We start from the raw sequence: 18,319 nt of genomic DNA, 5'->3' as shown, positions 1-18,319 counted from the left end.
TTTAAGGTTAGGTTGAGAGTTCCAACTCAATGGAAATGACTTTTTTTTTTCCACGCATCCACTTGTGGTACTATCGAGCACCGAACCTACGAGCAGGACTTGATCAAGGGCAATCGCTTTGGTAGCCAGGCGCCCTACCATGTGAGTTGTTGCGCTGCACCCGAAATCCCTTGCTGTTAAACAAGGGCAACTCCTAGGCTGCCTGGTAAAAAAAAAAGGGATAAAAGGGAAATAAAAAACGGCAGATATTCATTGAAGGACCCCAGAGAATATTCTGTAATAAAATGTGGAAACTTACAGAATCAAGAATATTCTGAAGGGCGAGAGCTAATGATGCGTTTAGCAGGGAACAGAGGGATTTAATGCGTTGCTAATGAAGCAATAAAGGCGAGATTAAGAGGGAATTAGAGAAGAAAGATTAGGCCAAATAATCTTGGGTTAGGGGCTAATTAAGAGGCACGAAGGAGCTCAAAGAGCTTGCATTTCCGCCATAGCCAAGCAGCAGCATCAACAACGGGGATCATGCCATAGCCATCGACATAGCATCGCCATAGCCTTAGCCACAGGCATAGCCTGCAAGTATCTCTCCCAAGAGTGAGTTTGCCCTTCCGCCATAGCTATCAGGACGAAGCTCATCATCTTTTTGCCCGCCTCGAATCTGCCTCATGCCTCCATAGCTTCACCCTTCTTTCTCCCCCTCCCCCCCCCTTTTCCAAACGGTCATCCCTGTGAGAATTTGGCAGCTGCTACAGTGAAAGGCTGTTTCTTCTTTAACATTCCCTGTTTTCGAGCTCGTGGGTTCCAGTTTAGGCAAACAGTGCAACTTGAGCATGGGAAAGTACATGAGGAAAGCCAGGCGAGTGAGAGGAGTGGCAGTCATGGAAGGTCCTTCGGGGATGCGGACGAGGGCAAGAGCACTTGCCTTGGAGCTCGAGCGCAGCTGCAAGAATTTGGCCGACAGCGAAGCCGGAAACGTGTGGGGTGAGCCCAAACGCAAGTGCAGACTTAAGGTCTCCGCCGTGCCTGACGATTGTTCTTCCAGATTAGCTCGCTTTGAAGAAGACCGTGACGACGTGACAACGCTGGACGCCAGCGCCATTCGGTGTAGGGGTCCGGAAGAGAATAGAACTTTCGTCTCTCAATTGGAAGACGACCCTTTATATTCTTCTGTCAGATGCTCTCTGAATTCAGACAATCAATCCAGAAGTGATAAGGGGCGAGTTTTAGGAGCTGTTGATTCAGGAAGTAACACCATCTTTAGCGACTCCTCTCGAGGAATGCTTACCAGGAATCAGAAGAAACAGGAAAAGAGAGCCTCAGCTTGGGCGGAAGATGCAAATTTAATTGCAGGTCCGAAAAGTAAGAGGAGAGATGGCAGCAATTCGGGCAATAGCAGCGTTAGGATCATCGAAGTGAGTTGACTGCGTCCTTTTTTCCTACGCGTGGCTGTATGGTAACAAGACAATTCTATCTTCTTCTCTGTTTGAGGCCTTACGCTGACCTCCGTTCTGCGAATTCAGGTAGAAGTTTCAACTGGAGAGAACCCAATTGACGAGGTGTGTTCTTTGAGGGACAGGTAAATGCATGGACAGACGAGAAATTTGAAATTATGTCGTTTTCGAAGCGTATGAGTCTTGTTTTTGAGCCAGAATTTCTTATATTCTCGGCACGTTTTGTAGCAAGCAAGCGTCGAAGACCAGAATTTTGCCTGAAAGCACACCCAGAAGCTGCAACGGGAGGGAGGTAGAAACTCCCGGATCTGCTACGAAGGGAGACGCGCGCTCTTTGATGGAAGCGGAAATCGAGGCATTCTTCGAACAAATGGGAAGGCATGAGCAGAGGCGTTCTATTGAGCGGTGTGCTCTTTCTTGTCCATCTCATTTCGAACCTTGCAATGTTTTCCTCACCTGCTAATGTTTACGACTGGTTCTCATTAGATAGAGTCTCCTGTCCTGCGCAGGTACAACTTCGATCCTGTGAACGATGTGCCTCTGCCGGGACGATACGAATGGGTTAGTTTGCAGCCTAACTTTTGAGGCTTGAAAGCTGCCTTCTGCAAGACTAGCCTTGCTTTGCTGTGTGTTAGGGAGGGAAGCAAATTGGTTTGCACAGGAATGCGCGCCATTTACCTCCCTCAAAAAAACAATTGCATAGGTTCTGTACATGTTTGTATAGATGCTTACTTGCAGTGCACATTTGAATACTAACGGCACCTTGTGCATTTCGTCTTTGGGAATTCAAGACGATGGAGAAGCAACCCACCTGTGAGTGTATTATTTGGCGCTGTCATGGCACCTTAGACCTTTGTAAATTTTTCTCAATTGGTGGAGGGTGCTTGACGGACCTCTTTTATAGCACAGACCTAAATGAAAATGAAATGTTGTATTGCAAGACCAATTTCTCCACTCTTTGTCTAACTGAAAATGCGTTGGAGCCTCAGGCTCAATGGGTACTCAATTTTGCTTTGAATGCTGCTTCGAAGCATGATGGCTAGACTGATTGGGAAATATAAAAGAAGGTACATGTAGCTCATTAACAACAGGTAACGATGCTAGTCATCTCTTGGCAGTTGCACCAGCATGGACATCGAATACCTTAGCTCCTACCTCTCAAGCTTTTGTGGTTTGAGCATATGTAGTCTCTCTTACTTCTCAAGCTTCTTTCATATATAGTCTATGTGCTTTAGAGCGCGTGCCTTTCATGCCACGCCATATGGCCTTCGGTGATGTCCCATCGTGTTTATTCATGGCATCCAAAGTACAGACTTTTTGTTTTCAGCTTTTCGAGTTCAGTGTTCATGGACCTCCTATCCAGACCGCCCAAACTTTGGAGCTTTGGTTTGGATAAGGCACAGGAATCTCTGAGAACCTTGGAAAATTTCCATTCTTGATAGACTTCCCTTTCCTGGATGAGTTCTCTCTCTCTCTCTCATTGTCAATCAGATAAAGCTCTGAAAATCATCTTCAGCAGCCTTGCTTTATGAAGGCGGATTCGTGTGACCTAGCCAAGCAATAAATGTTTTGAACAGCTGCCTTGATAATTGGATGTCGTCTCATATCTCTGGCAAAGTAGTCGCTTCACGATTGAATTTTAATCTAATGTTTCTGCTGCACAAAAGTCTTAGCGTACTCTCCGCATCAAGTTGCATATGTAAAAATACTCTTTGACATTGCAGTTGTTCCTTCCTATGTTGCGAACTGTTTAGAACTCATTAGGTACATGCCTGGACATAGCACTTTTCTATGCAAGATCTTGATACTCTACAGTCCACGTATTCTCAGGACGGTTGTGAGTCTCTGCTCGTTCATGGTTCAATCTCTTACAAGAAGACGGTTGCAACATATGTGTGTCTCAAAATAATAATGTTTTTTCCTTTTGTTTTTTTTAAGGAAAAAACAAGTTGAATACATTCAAGAGGCCTGCCAAGGCAAATTGAAAGAAGAAGAAGAAGAAAGAGAGAGAGAGAGAGAGAAAAGGGGAGAAAATGACGGGATCATAAAATGAAAATTTAGCTTAAAGGTGAGAGAGAGAGAAGAAGAAGCAAAAATTGATGGGGCCATAAATGGAAATTTTACTTCTTAGAGAAAATGCCATCAATTAGGCCAATGCACTAGTAACAGGCCAAAAATAGAAACAAGGAAAAGAGGGAGGTCGCTTGCCCACAACCGATCACAAAAAACCTCAAAAATAAATAAATAAATGATTTTTAGCTTTCTCAAGACAAGCTAGTCACTATACCCTACCCCCCTTGGGGCAAGCCAAAAACAATTTATATTAAAGAAAGTGGAAAATACTAGAAAAGAAAGAGTATACCTTAGCTAATCTAATTGACATCTCATAGAGCATTGCACTCAATGGCAAGGTCTACAAATTGATGATTAAAAAAGTTGAGAACACTCAATATGACACTTTGTACAAATTGAACCAGGTTGTGTCCTCTAGAAAACCAAGGAATTGCAATATTTTCAAATTTGTTGGACAGTTAAAGCCCAAACAATATTCCATTGTCTAATCTTAGAATCATTGAGGATGCCTCAATCACCCAAAAGCTCACTTGAAAGGAATGAGTATATGTGCCATCTATGAACAGATCGCCATACGCCACACACTACTTTGTAGCTCCAAAAAAGATGGTGATGAGACTCCAAAAAAAGAAAAACAAGGTGAATGACTTTTGTCATTCATAAGGCTCGCCCAAAAGGTTGGCAGACCCAACATGGAAGCAAAAGAGAGTAGTAGAAGAGAGGGAGGAGGAGAAATTGCGAGTGATGCGGGGTGAAGGGGGAAGCGTGTGTGTGTGTGTGCGAGAGAGAGAGAGAGAGAGAGAGAGAGTGAGAGAGTGAGGAAAGAAATAGTAAGTGAAACTTGGACCAATCCAAGAATTATAGAATTAGCAAGAAAAAGAAACGGCCCATTTTCCATGTCATGCAGACCATCTGAGGTCTACAAGAGGAAAACTTATTCTTCCTTGCCATCAGAATCTTGCTCCATATCGTTCGCCAAAGGAGGCCTATACATTAACGAATGAGATCCCCTTCCTTGCTTTGCCCTTGACTGCTCTGAGTGGTCGTCTATTGGTCAATCTTCGTCTGCATGACCGGCTTTCCCTATTTAGCCCTTCATAGGACCTCCTTGACTTGATTAAACATGAACTGGTTCAAGACAAAATCCGCTGCTTCAACTTGCAAAGGCTTCACTGCAGATAGGACTGAACTCTTTTGACCAACCAAACTCTAGCCTCCTTCATCCAACATAGGGCCTTCCACCCATGGAAGAGCTTGCATGGTGTCATTTGAGGTTGTATGCACTTGCATATCAGTGCACCAACTTGGGGATTCAATAGCCAGCCCACTCCAAGGAATTGATGGGACTTTTTTTTAGTCCTTGTCCATCTTCTACGGACATTCTTGTGCAAAGTGACCAGTCTTTGTACAAAAGTAACATGCATTAGGAAAAATACCGAAGCGTACCTCAACAAATAGGTTCCACCTATTGGGGAGTTCGAGCTCCAACGCCTCTGGAATTTCCTTCCTTCTGTCCCAGAAGATGTAGACTTTCGGCGATGCTCTCTTTGGTTGAAGTGGAGGCATATACAAAACTTTCCCCGACACAGACACAATTGTGCATAGCTTCGGGAGTAGAAGCTCGTTAAGACTTGGAAAGTGATTCCACATAGGACACTCATGCTGAAGTACTTTTTCAGGTGTGAATGAAGCGCTCCAAGGTATGGTGCATACCAAGGTGCCTCGATACCTGACCGACCTAAAGACTAGCCACTCCCTCCCCATTGCGGAGGAGATAGTAGCTTGGAAAAACCCACAACCCACGAATCGATAATCAATGAGCGTTGCGTTCCCTTGGTAGGTTGAGAGTAACCATTTGAGAAAATCTTCCTCCAAAGGGATTCGACCCATAAAGAGAATAAATACTCCACACTCCAACATATGGGTGTATTCTCGACATAGTGCCTCTGGTTGAATGTCCACCTGCAGCAAGCAGAGGATCTTTCTTTGCTCTTCTGCTTGAAACCCCTCTCTCTTCCAAAGATTGATTCCCTGCAGGTCATGATCCAAACATGCAAGGTCGATGGCGTGCGTACCCTCCTTATCATTCTTCAAGATATCTGCAAACGAAGTTGATGGTTCACCTACTGGTTCCCTAAACCGGTTTACAGGCACGTTTCGCATCAGCCTGACGTCTCCTAGCAGCGGACATCCCAAAAAGCGCAAGTGGAGCTTAGGGAGCTCCGACCTCACGGGATCTCCGCACCTCTTACATTTTCTAGTAGTTTCCTTTATTAAGTTTATCTTACCATTTGGGGATGTACCTTGGGAAGCTAGTAGGCCTCCTTGCTATGTGGTACAAATAGTCTATAACTCCTTTTGTATGGTGGCCACCATCTTTGCAATCAGGTCTACTTTGAGTGGGGTCTCTTTGACAAACTTTAATGAGCAATCTCATCCTACCCACTATAGATATTTTGGCAAAATGCCTCTTTCTTGTCTTTGGTGGTGATGTCTAGTGATAGAGGAGCGATGTAGGATCAAAGGGATAGTGGAGAGTGCAAGGTGAGTGAGGGTTGATGGGCCCCTTGGCATGTTTGTGTGTAGAGTGCAAGAAACTTGGAAGAAAGTCTACGAGTTTCTAGGTTGGAACAAACAAGTTTCTAAAATAATTCATCTTCTTTTGCAAGTTTCTAGGTTAGAATAAACTCAAGTTTTAAAACCGCAACATTAATTCTTGGCAAACTTGGCGGCAATTTAGGATGTGGCCTCCATTGGTTGACTTGAAAAAAAAGATGCCACTTGCTTTGCCCTCATCTTTGATGTGGGGTTCTTCCCCTTCTCTTGTGATCTTTTGACCTGTTGTTGGCTCTACAATCGAGGTGGCTGAGGCTCGGGTTGTGAGTGAGGCTAAGGTGGAGTTTAGGTTGGGGTTGTGGCCTCCGTTCATTGTGGTGGCTCAATTGGTTGCATGGAATGGGGCCTTGGGGATTTGTCAAAGAGGTCATCCATCACATTTTTTTGTGATAGCTTTTTGAAAATGTTTAGATGGGTGGAAAGCATCTTTCAAACTAGGTTCTAATCCACAAGATCTAGAGAACGACACAAGGTGGTTCAAAAACAAGAGTTCCAAATTCCCAAGAATCAAAGCAAAATAACTAACATGTTAATGAAGGTACCTTGGTCAAAATTTTTCTTCTGGTGGATTCACTTGGAAAATTATGCCCCAAATTGATGAGGGAGTTATAGATCATATTGAGGAAATGTGATGGCCCTAGCTTCATCCCTAATCATGGACATTGATGGTTTGAACTTGAGCTATGTTAAACGGAAAAGCGTATTGCTTAGGCTTGCAACCAAAAGTTTGTGTAAATTCTACGAGCCCCCTTTGATTTCACAACTTCTATCACCTCTCTCAATTCACCATAGCCCATATCATTTGGAAAGAAATCCCCATCGCCGCATTCCCTCACCTGCTTAGGAACTCGATGGCTCGCTGCTGCAAGGGTCAAATGTTGAGCAAGCTATGTGCTGGTACCTTGACATCACAAATGAGATCTATTGAAGTGGTTTGCTCTATCTAGTGAGAATATTTCTCATTGCATGTGTACTAGGAATCACAACGAACAGAGTCTCGATGAGTGATTTTGATAAGGCAACCTACAATGTTCCTAATCCAATCCTTATCAAGTACATGCAGCTCGTGCCGAACATCTTTCATCATTGATAAGTTGGGAAGGATGGTTCAGTAGGCAAGAGGATGGAAGCTCAACTAACTCACAGTGACAAATGTCTTCCATGTGATCTCATTGCCTTCATTAATCATCATATATTGGGATGGCAGAGCACAATTTATGTGATAAGCTTGAAGTCAATTCAAGCGACATTCACTCTTAGCTGACAATTGCGGTACATACTCCAATTGCAGCTAAGTGGTGCACGTAGCTAAAAATGGTCCGGATTGGGATAGCAAAGAACATTGATGATCTCAGTGTTGGCATCTATCTATGGACATTTATCAATTGTTGATCCTTACGTGTATCTCGACAAGTTTTAGAGGTAGGAGTCTTCTGACCTCAAATAAATTAGAGAACCTCTTCACAATAAATTGGTATCTCTTGCAATAGCCATGTTGAGACTCATACATCAAGATGATTGGAGGATGTTGGTTTACATCAACGTGATTGGAGAATGTGGATGTGGAGGACTTGGTAGCCTATAAATATAAGTGGTACCCACATGGTTTGTGTGGATCACATTGTAGCCTTTCATTTGATAAGGCTGATAGTCAACATGAGTTAGTATGTTGGCTTATCTCTTGTTGCTGTAAAGATAGTGGGAGAGAAGGAAGGAGTCTCACTTGCGGCTTTCTCACATACACAATGGGGGAATACACACAAAGGTGGAGGCTGAAAACAGTTTTCTTCTTCTTGTGAAAGCCAAAAGAACTCTAGTACAAAGAAATAGAAGAACCCTATATGTGGGTCTCAAACCAAACTTAGCTAACTAAGGTGGCATACTAACTGAGCCACTAACTAGAGTACATAAGGATAGCTGTCATCTAGCTATTATTCATGGGCGGTGTACCAACCGCATCTGCAGCTAACAAGTCGGTGACATAAATGCACAACGGTCACCCTGGCATATCACGAGTGGAGCTCGATATCTCAACACTCCCCCTCGAGCTCAATCCCAATTCCTACACACCAAGCAGGTCTCTAAACTTGCACAACTTCTTTGCACCCAATGCCTTCGTGAATATGTCAGCTACTTGATCCTCTGTGCTGACATAAACTAGATCAATAAGACCTAGTAAAACCTTCTCCCGCACATAGTGATAATGCACCTCAATGTGCTTTGTTCAAGCATAATAGACTGGGTTATTTGCCAAGTGTATACTGCTCATGTTGTCACAATAAATGACAACTGGCCCATCTATAGACTGATGCATATCATAAAGTAGCTTATGCAACCAAGCTACCTCACATACAGCCATTGCTGCACCCCTGTACTTAGCCTCTGTGCTCGACAAGGCAACTGTAGGCTGTTTCTTGCTGCTCCAAGTGACTGTAGCACTCTCAAAAGAGAACACATATCCACTGTTAGATCGTCTATAAGAAATACTACGAGCCCAATCAGCATCAGTGTATCCATGCAACTGTATCTGAACCCGAGTCTCATAAAATAGTCCATACTGCAATGTGGACTTCACATACCTGAGTATGCGTCTAGCCGCATCCAAATGTGGTTTCCTTGGAGCCTGCATAAACTGACTTACCAATCCAACAGCATAGCTCAAATCTGGCCTGGTAATAGTCATATAAATCAAACTTCCTACTATGCGTTTGTACGTAGTAGGGTCTTCTAGAAGCTCACTTGCATCTGTGCTCAGCTTCACATTCTGCTCCAAAGGAACTGAAATAGGCTTACAGCCTGTCATCCCATATTTGGACAGCATGTCCAATCCATACTGCCTCTGCAAGAGCCGTATCCCACTTAGTGATCTAATCACCTCAATGCCCAAGAAATAACGTAGCTCTCCCAAATCCTTCATCTCAAACATCTGCTTCAATAGCATTTTCACATGAAGGATATCTTCATCATTATCACCTGTGATGATCAAATCATCAACATAAATCACAAGCAGCATAATACCTTTCTCTATTTTTCTCACATAAAGTGAGAAATCTGCCTTGGAAATCTGAAAGCCAATAGTGACAAGATACTGTCCTATCTTGTCAGACCATGCTCTAGGTGCTTACTTTAAGCCATACAAGGCTTTCTTCAACCTGCAAACAAACTCAGGATGAACAGCATGAACATAACCTGGTGGCTGCTCCATAAAGACCTCTTCTTGCAAATCACCATGCAAGAAGGCATTCTTTACATCCATCTGATGTAAAGACCATCCCTTTGATGCAGCCATAGCCATGGCTGCTCTTATGGTTGCCATCCTTGCAACCGGACTGAATGTTTCTTCATAATCAATGCCATATGTCTGTGCATACCCCTTGACAACTAATCTTGCCTTGTATCTGTTCACAGAACCATCTGCATTGTGCTTCACCTTATAAACCCACTTACAGCCAATTGCATTCTTGTCTTTAGGCAAAGGCACCGATTCCCATGTAGCATTTGCTTCCAACGCATCCATTTCTTCATCCATGGCTTTCTCCCATTTTCCTTTTCCCATGGCTTGCTCAAAAGAAGTGGGTTCTAGTTCTTGTATCACTTTGACCATATAGGCATAGTGAATGGCTGTAAATCCATCATATTTTAGCCTATCCTCAGGATACCTAGCTCTGGTAGACCTGCGCAAAATAGGCTCACTTCCAGGTGCTCTCAAAACATCCTTGGTCTTCCTTAGTCCAGGTGTAACAACAGAAGGAATATCCAACTCATCATCAATGCTCTGTTCTGAGCCACTGGATTCACCATCCACATAAGAGTGAGCTGCATTCACATCAAACATAAGCTGATCTACCTTCTCTTTTCCTTTTAGTGATACCTACATTCCACTATCTGCATTGCTTTGAGGAGATTCTCCTGATCTCAATCTGCCTGTCCATGGCGAAGTATGTGAACCACTGCTAGAGGACACTGCAGGTCCACTAATATTTTTTGATTGCTGCTGCACTTCTCAGCTTTTGGATCCAACTTGGACCTCAACTCATCTGGCACATGAACATAGGCAATGTAACCAAAAATTTTCAAATGAGAAATATCTGGTTTCCTACCAGTATACATCTCCTCTAGCGTCATGCCATGTATTGCTGCAGTGGGAGTCCTGTTCATTATGTAAACCGCTGTAGTAACTGCTTCAACCCAATAATAATCTGGTAGGTCTTTTTCATTTAGCATGGCTCGAGATACCTCTCTAATATGATTGTTTTTCCTTTCTGCAAGTCCATTTTGCTGTGGGGTATGACTACATGAATATTGCTGCTTTATGCCATGCTCCTGCAGGAACCTTGCAAACTCATTTGAGAGGTACTCTCCCCCTCCATCTGACCTTAGGCATTTTATTTGCAGGCCTGTTTCTTTTTCAACCATAGCTTTAAAAGCTTTGAAATGCCCAAACACTTCACTTTTCTTTTTCATAAAATACACCCAAACTTTTTTGCTGTAGTCATCAATAAAAGTGATAAAATAATGACAGCCTCCCATAGATATTTTTCTTGCTTGGTTTTCATTGATCGCTTCATGAGGCTAGCTCAGTTTTCATCGCTCGGCTGCCTCCTTCCCATAGAGGTTTAGTAGTCCACACATCAGAGTGGATTAATTCCAATGGCTTCTTACTCTCTTGAACATGTCTAGGAAATGGTTTCCTTGCCCATTTTCCAAATTGACAGGCTTCACATACCTTATGCATTTCTGCAACCTTGAATTTAGGCAATCCTGCAACAATATTTTGGGCCTGCATTGATTTAAGTTGTTGTGCATTAACATGACCAATGCGTTTATGCCAGATATCAATATCTGCAACTACATCGGTCCCATGTGCAAACATTGTTGCAATCAATTCAGGCATGTCTGCATCCAATGTAAACATCCTGCCCTTCTTCTTCCCTTTTGCTATCAAGCGACTGTTATTTTTCATATCCTCAACAAAGCATCCATGAGGATTAAATCTGACTTCCAAGCCCTGCTCAACCATTTGACCAACAAAAACTAGGTTCTTGGTGATATTCGGGACATGAAATACATCAAACAGGTATTTCTTTTTCCCATCTTGCATAGACAAAGGAATTTTACCAATTTGCACAATAGGATGTGTAGTATCATCACCAGTCTCCACAAATCCTGGGTTTTCAATTTTCCTTGCATCCTGCATGCATTCTGCATGACCTGTCATGTGGTTTGACGCACCTGATTCAACATACCACACATCATTGCTTTCTTCTGCACTTGTCACAGAATTGGTCATGTGCTGCGCCATAAACAGATGCTCATTTCCGTCATCACCCTGTCTACTAGAAGATGCATAATTCCCTTGCTGCAATTTTCCATTCATGATGTCATTCTACTTTTTATAGCAGTCTTTAGCCATATGACCCATTTTACCATAGTAGTAGTATTCAACATTGCTGTTTGCATTTTGGCCTCTCTGTCATCCACCACGACCTCTTTGGCTCCCCCTGCCTCTAGAGTTACCACGTCCTCCTCGATAGGACTGGTTTTCTAGAGTTTGTTGCATATTCTGATTTCTACCACGGCCTCTAGATCGGCGTGCTCTACCTCTGCCTCTACCTCTTCCAGCATTTGAGTAGAAAAAACAGTTTCTTTTGAAGTTCCTCCTGAAGAAGATGCACCACCATTTCTCTGCTCTTCAAAAATTAGAAGAGCAAACAACTCCTCAAAAGCAGGAAATTTTTCACGGACGGCAATGGATGTTCGGAACTGTGCATAATCCTTTCCTAGACCATTCAAGGTCATAGAAACTAAATCATCATCTTCCACTGGCAACCCAATGGAAGCAAGTGCATATGCAATTTTCTTCCCCTTCATGTGGTAGTCATTGATGCTCATATTTTCTCTGTACACATTGTGCAACTCCTGCTTGAGTTGCATTTTCCTGGCTTGCATATTAGTGCTGTACATTTTTGCCAAAGTATCCCATGCCTCCTTTGGCGTACTTGCATCGTGAATATGCACAATCATAGAATCTGAAATACTGATAGACAGCCAGTACATAACTTTTCTGGCTCTCTCATGCCATCCTTTAAATGGCTGCATTTCCTGTTGATTGGGAATATTCGGAAGAACTGATTCTTCATCATTTCCTGTAATGAAGTCCCAATAGCCTCTTCCCATAAGGAAATTTGTCATTCTAAACTTCCATGCCTGGAATTTGTTCTTGTCTAGATTTTCAGTGATAATCTGTGAAAGAGAATCAGACGCCATTACAGAACACTGCAAAATATTATGTCACTGAAAAAACACAGCTTTTGCCTCACAAGGGCAAATCTGCAAAACTGACAAAAGTGGTATTTGACCACACAGTCACTTCCTAGTGACGATTTTGCATCAACAAGCAATAAGGATGATTCTGCAACTCCCAATATCTCTACGCACAGGCATACGATGCAAATTCTGCGGCAACTTTTCACCGACCTGCAGAGCAGTGGTCGCACAGCAAAAATAGGGCCTTTTTCTCAGTGCTTGTGGAGAACTTCCGCCTCCAAAACGGGCCCCGAAATGGCCTTGAATCAAAAAAATAAAGTCACCAAGGGCTTCACCCTCTCCCGCAGCATATATTGCCCCTTTGCCACACCGCGAAGGGCGTCTCAATCTGAGACAATGCACTCTTGCACTTTCCGGCTGTGCTACCTGTAGAAATTTGCCCCTAAACTCAAAAAAGGAAAGCAACACTGGTCCTCTTACCAGGACACCGCGAACTTGGTTTGCTTTCTTGAGCTCCTTACCATGAACCAGGCTCTGATACCATGTAAAGATAGTGGGAGAGAAGGAAGGAGTCTCATTTGTGGCTTTCTGACATACACAATGGGGGAATACACACAAAGGTGGAGGCTGAAAATAGTTTTCCTCTTCTTAGTTGTGAAAGCCAAAAGAACTCTAGTACAATGAAATAGAAGAACCCTATATGTGGGTCTCAAACCAAACTCAGCTAACTAAGGTGGCATACTAACTGAGCCACGAACTAGAGTATATAAGGATAGTTGTCATCCAGCTATTATTCATGGGCAGTGTACCAACCGCATCTGCAGCTAACAAGTCGGTGACATAAATGCACAACGGTCACCCTGGCATATCACGAGTGGAGCTCGATATCTCAACAGTTGTGTGGTTCACCATTCTTCTCTCTCCTTCCCTTGTTGAGCACCTTCCATCTTGAGCAAACTCTCCTTGTTTTGTAGTATAGTATCAGAGCTTGGTTGCTCTTATCTTCGTCTAGCCATTCATATCTTCTTTAGCCTATTGTCCTTAGCTATTTTTATGCTTGAATCCACATTTTTATGGTAACAACTTTTATATAATCCCTATATATTTCTCTATGTTTGTAATGGAGTAGACACTACCTTTGACCTTCATCTATGGCAAGCGGTAATATCCTCCTTCCTTCTTATACTTCCATCATCACTGGAGAGGAATGCCCTCATTGCGATTCAAATGAGGTGTTGCTAGTAGTGGAGGTAAGGTATGCAGAGAAATTGCAAGCATATTTATGGAAGCTGATTATATCCATATGCGGATCACTTGGTCATTGTGTGAGGATGACCAAGGTATAATGCATCTAGAGTTCAAGGAGATCAAGCAAATTCAAAGAGTCCTCTACGTTAGTCAACCACTACTTTATGTATTTAGTGTGATGTGTCAAACTAACACAATATCTTTTATTAAATCCAATACTTGTAAGTTGGAATAAGCTTGTTGATAAAGGCTTCTCCCTTAGATTATATCATGTGATGATAGTGCAATACTCCTCTCATTTCTTATTGAGGTAGAGTGTTGAGATCTATGGATCAAGATGATTGGAGGATGTTGATATGCATCAAATTGATTGGAGGATGTGGACCTTAGAAGAATTTGGATGTAGATGCAAAGGACTAGGTTGTAGACATGGAGGATGTAGATGTTAGATGTGGAGGATGTAGGATTTTGATGTAGATGTGGAGGGCTAGGTGGTACCTCTGTGGTTTTTGTGCATCACATTATAGCCTTCCGTTTGATAAGGTTGGAAGTCAATGTGAGTTGATATGTTGTCTTATCTCTTATTGTGTGGTTCACCATTCTTGTCTCTCCTTCCCTTGTTGAGCATCTTCCAGATTGAGCACTCTCTCCTTGTTTTGTAACAAACCAGACACTGCAAAGAGCCAGTGCGAGGAAGGTGTTTCTTTTGGTAAGTTGGACAGAGCTAAGAAACCAATGCCCGAGTAGCCAACACAGACAAGAGATCTATGGTTGAGTAGGGCAATTGAGCCACAGAGCTGAGCAACCAACATAGATAGAGCTCTAGTGTTGTGAGCAAGGCAATTGAGACCATTGACGTAGATGACTATGAGCCCCGATTACTAGAACTTCCTAACCCCACCATCAGTAGTTGAAAGGGAATTTCCTTCTTAGCCACCTTTTGAAGAGGACATTAGTTTACCTTTTGAGTTTGAGCAAAAGGATGTCCCCAACACCTTTATCACATGTGTCCTTGTTTCTCAAGAAAAGCTCAACGAATGAGACTAAAATCACAATCTCTGAAATAAGGACCTCAAGGATGATGACCTCACACTATTATATAGTTTGAGGAACAATAAGCATAGTATTAAATACCGTGGTATGAGCCCATATCAATTGTATCAATTGTGGAAATCACATTGCAAGGGTCATGCCATATCGTGACCCTCGAGGGAGTCAAGATGGATGGCTACATTAAAGGTAGCAACCTCAAACTTTACTATGGCCCCCTAACCCTTCAAATGTTGCAAGCCATCCATCAAAAGAGGGAACTGAAAAAAGAGGTGGCCTGCATGAAGTCACAAGCAATAGAGGAAGCTAGAGCCCTCGACAGGCCAAGACAAAACACTTAGGGCTCATAGCAATTTGCAAGGCATCCTTGGAGGGGTTAAATCCCATGGATGATCTAACCATTGCAGTGGCCAGAGTGTAGTTGGATTTTCAATTGTGCAAGGAGACTATTTGCTTTGCGGAAGTCTTTGTGGACGCTGAGGCAAGCCACAACCTGATATAGTACAAGATGTGCACCAAATTCTTGACATTTGATGTAACCCTAGAACCTACTCCTGTCATGGTGCAAGTGGTAAATATTCAAAATTTTCTAGCCATAGGTTATGTGGAATTACCAATATCAATGAATAACCATAGCATGGCAAGCAGGTGTTATGTGATGCCTGCAGCAAGCACCATGGACAAACAGGTGATCATTGAATGAACCTGGTGCTGGGAAGTTAATTGCCAAATTGATTAGTGGGAACGCACAATAAAATTGATCAATGATTGTCACATCTTGATAGTCTCATTGGTTTCAGGGTCTGGGACCCATGATCTGTAAGACCAACAATGCACCAACCCTTGTCAACAACAAGAGGCCCGTAAGTCCACTAAGTATAATTGAAGCTTCCTCATCCTCCCATGATGACATCAAGGTGGTGCTCACATCCTTCAATAACAGTACCATCACGACATCAAGGGGAAGGGCAAGAAAGGCATCAGCAATAGCAAAGTTGCATCTATCATATCAATGGCATCAATCCCTACCTCTCCCTCAAATGAGAATGGACACCAATAGGTTCCTAAGGGTATGATTCCATCCAATACTCTTCAATCCCTAGGGGATCGACTTCATCACACAACTTTTCTCCCACCTCTACTTCCTACACTGAGTAGGGTACAAGTTGCCAAACCAAAGGGCTCTCAAAGAAGGGGATGTACAAGCTACCAAACCAAAGGGCTCTCAAAGAAGGGGATGTGCAAGAAGTAAGAAGCAAAGAAGCTACCCTAGGTGGATCCCAAAAAATTGCTTCAAGCTTAGGGATACAAATGCAACGAGTATATATGGGTGCCTAAGACGTACCAACTCACATTCCACCCCCCCTTGGAGCACCGATTGATACCAAGTCTATGGTTCCATCTAATGGCAAGGCATTAGTAGCACCACAAGAACCTACCTCTAAAATGGAGGTACCTATTGCTAGCTCTTCAGAGGAAAATCACACCAAGCAAGATCACAGGCAACTCCCCTCTACTCACGAATTCTTATTTGCAACTGCAATAGCATCCTCGCAGAGAAGAGTCCGCTCCGCATGAGTAGAGTCTGCACTAAGGTTGCAACAACATCGCATTCGCAACTATGCTTGTGAAGCAATCTTTCCACCAACTAGAACCACAATTTCAAGCTTTTTTGTAAACCTCGTAGTCGTAAAGACACAAAGACACTGCAATTGAAGGCTTGGCAACTTGTTGGCAAACCCCACACTGCATCAGAAACAAAAAAACTTTAGAATAGATCGCGTAGACTGCATCTACATCCATGTCACTGAAGGATTGACCCATAGATCGTCGGCTCTTTTAGGCCCGCATCGATTTGTCTCTTGGCCACCCTAGACCCAGTGATGTGGTAATCATAGCCGTCAGCATTGTTTTGTTGAGCTACTGGCTGCATTGCATGTTTTGTCTCTGATATGACGAGTTGCATCCTGGTGTTTGACAGGTCGAACCCTCGGTCCAGCTTCAAATCCAAGCAATGGGAATTCAACACCTTGTAGTCGCCATGTGTAGAGGCTCCAACAATCCCTACAGGGAAAAGAATACACAAGGGACTCTCAAAACACGAGATCAAGAAGGGAGATGAGACAAGAATGGAAGGAATGAATAAGTGCATTGATAACCGTGTTGCCTTGTATGCATACATATAGAGACGTCTATGCCCCTTCATTGCCCACACATGGGCCTCTTGGTATTCCCATGTGCACACACCTCTTGGCATCTCCACTTAGGGCTAAACCATTTAGGCCCTAACAACCATTCCTTTGGCCCCATGGAGTCCATCCACACCCATGTCAATACTCCTAGCCTTGCCAACCCATCCACCATTCCCTCTACCGTTGTAGTGCATCCAACATCCCCTCTCACTAGGCCATCAATGGCTAGATACTTTCAATGGCCTCTCCATTCACTCCTCCTTCTGCTATAAGCCAAATATTTATTTTCATGTCTCCTATCATAGCTAGACTTGCTATCAGGCTTGCCATGATCCCAAGGTCAAGCCCTATTTTGAAGTTGCTAGATTGATGCCCTTGGTTGACCATCTCCCTTGCTATCTGGACTTGAACTTGGTGACGCGGTTCATTTTTGATAACTATAATCATTCAACCAAGATCCTATGATGAATAAGCCCTTCATAAAGGTCCACAATCTCGATCAAAAACTAGCCTTTTAGGTTGATTGGGATGGTAGACGCCACAAGGGAGGTGTTCCCTTCAAGGACCCAGGATATGTCAAGCTAGCACAAATGATATGATTCCTTACAAAGGTGGAGATGTTAGACCACCACAACGTGATAGTGGCCACTAGTGCTTTTTGTGGCTCATGAGGGTATAAATAGTTGACATGTCATACAATACATGTACAACCAATTCACATCCAGGTGACAAGATGTTGGGAGCTAGTGCATGGTGTAGACTCCAAGCTAATGGAAGTAATGTATAACCTATAGGGTGGGAAAATATTTCACCAAAGATTAAAATAATATTTAATCAAGGTATCTTATCCTATTTCCAATCTATTAGGCTAGAATAATTTTTCTAAATTGGCCTATAATTACTCTAATTCAAAGCTGCTTTTAGTTTTTTGTTTCATTTTTAGTTTTGTAACATGTATGTGTTACTCTAATTCAAAGCTAGTTTTTTTTTGTTTCATTTTTTTGTAACATGTATGCTTGTTTCTTTTCATTCCCACATGCTATTTTGTGGAGTTTGGATCTTACTTTTGAGAGACCAGCCATGTTCTTACTATTTTGCCTCCACCTGTGCAACCTACGTGTGAATTTTTTCTTTTTAACATATTGCAAATCAATTCCAAGCATCTTGTTGCAATTTCAACTTAGAGTTGTAGGGACCAGCACACTCACATTGGTTGTTGCATTTTCAAATGTTAGTTGTAAGTACCAAAGCACTCATGGGTCTTTGATTTATTTCTTTTGCTACAAATTCAGTAACTATTCTCCTTGCATCCATAGCTTGTGCATGTATTAGGCACCCGTTTTCAAGCAATCTATGTTTGGATGAATTGCAATTTGTTCTATGTAACCTTATGCTTTGTATTTTGTTGGGTTCACTCTTGGC

General features: G+C 42.8%; 1 protein-coding gene across 2 annotated transcripts; it reads left to right on the top strand.

Annotated features, from left to right (window-relative positions):
- Positions 1-537: 537 nt before the first annotated feature.
- On the top strand, positions 538-2,348 carry LOC147892864 (uncharacterized). Of its 2 annotated transcripts, none has more exons than XM_087387613.1 (4): positions 538-1,412; positions 1,521-1,576; positions 1,680-1,856; positions 1,961-2,348. In XM_087387613.1, exons 1-4 carry the CDS (start codon positions 831-833, stop codon positions 2,034-2,036), a joined length of 891 nt encoding a protein of 296 aa, XP_087243739.1. In that variant the 5' UTR covers positions 538-830; the 3' UTR covers positions 2,037-2,348. The 2 variants fall into 2 exon arrangements, with proteins under 2 accessions (XP_087243739.1, XP_087243740.1); XM_087387614.1 differs by having other exon boundaries at positions 538-1,416; positions 1,525-1,576.
- Positions 2,349-18,319: the final 15,971 nt, after the last annotated feature.

This window comes from Dipteris shenzhenensis, chromosome 16 (genome assembly GCF_047967505.1).
Source record: "Dipteris shenzhenensis isolate YYH24624 ecotype China chromosome 16, Dip_SZ_1.0, whole genome shotgun sequence".
Classification (NCBI taxonomy): domain Eukaryota; kingdom Viridiplantae; phylum Streptophyta; class Polypodiopsida; order Gleicheniales; family Dipteridaceae; genus Dipteris; species Dipteris shenzhenensis.
The sequence above is the reverse complement of the archived record's forward strand: the minus strand, read 5'-3'. Positions and strand labels throughout refer to the sequence as shown.

Excerpts from the sequence above, each read along its gene's own strand:
- LOC147892864 (XM_087387613.1), top strand. The coding sequence starts at position 831 with ATGGGAAAGTACATGAGGAAAGCCAGGCGAGTGAGAGGAGTGGCAGTC. Across the intron at positions 1,577-1,679 it reads GTGTGTTCTTTGAGGGACAG|CAAGCAAGCGTCGAAGACCA; the intron begins GTAAATGCATGG and ends CACGTTTTGTAG. Across the intron at positions 1,857-1,960 it reads CAGAGGCGTTCTATTGAGCG|GTACAACTTCGATCCTGTGA; the intron begins GTGTGCTCTTTC and ends TGTCCTGCGCAG.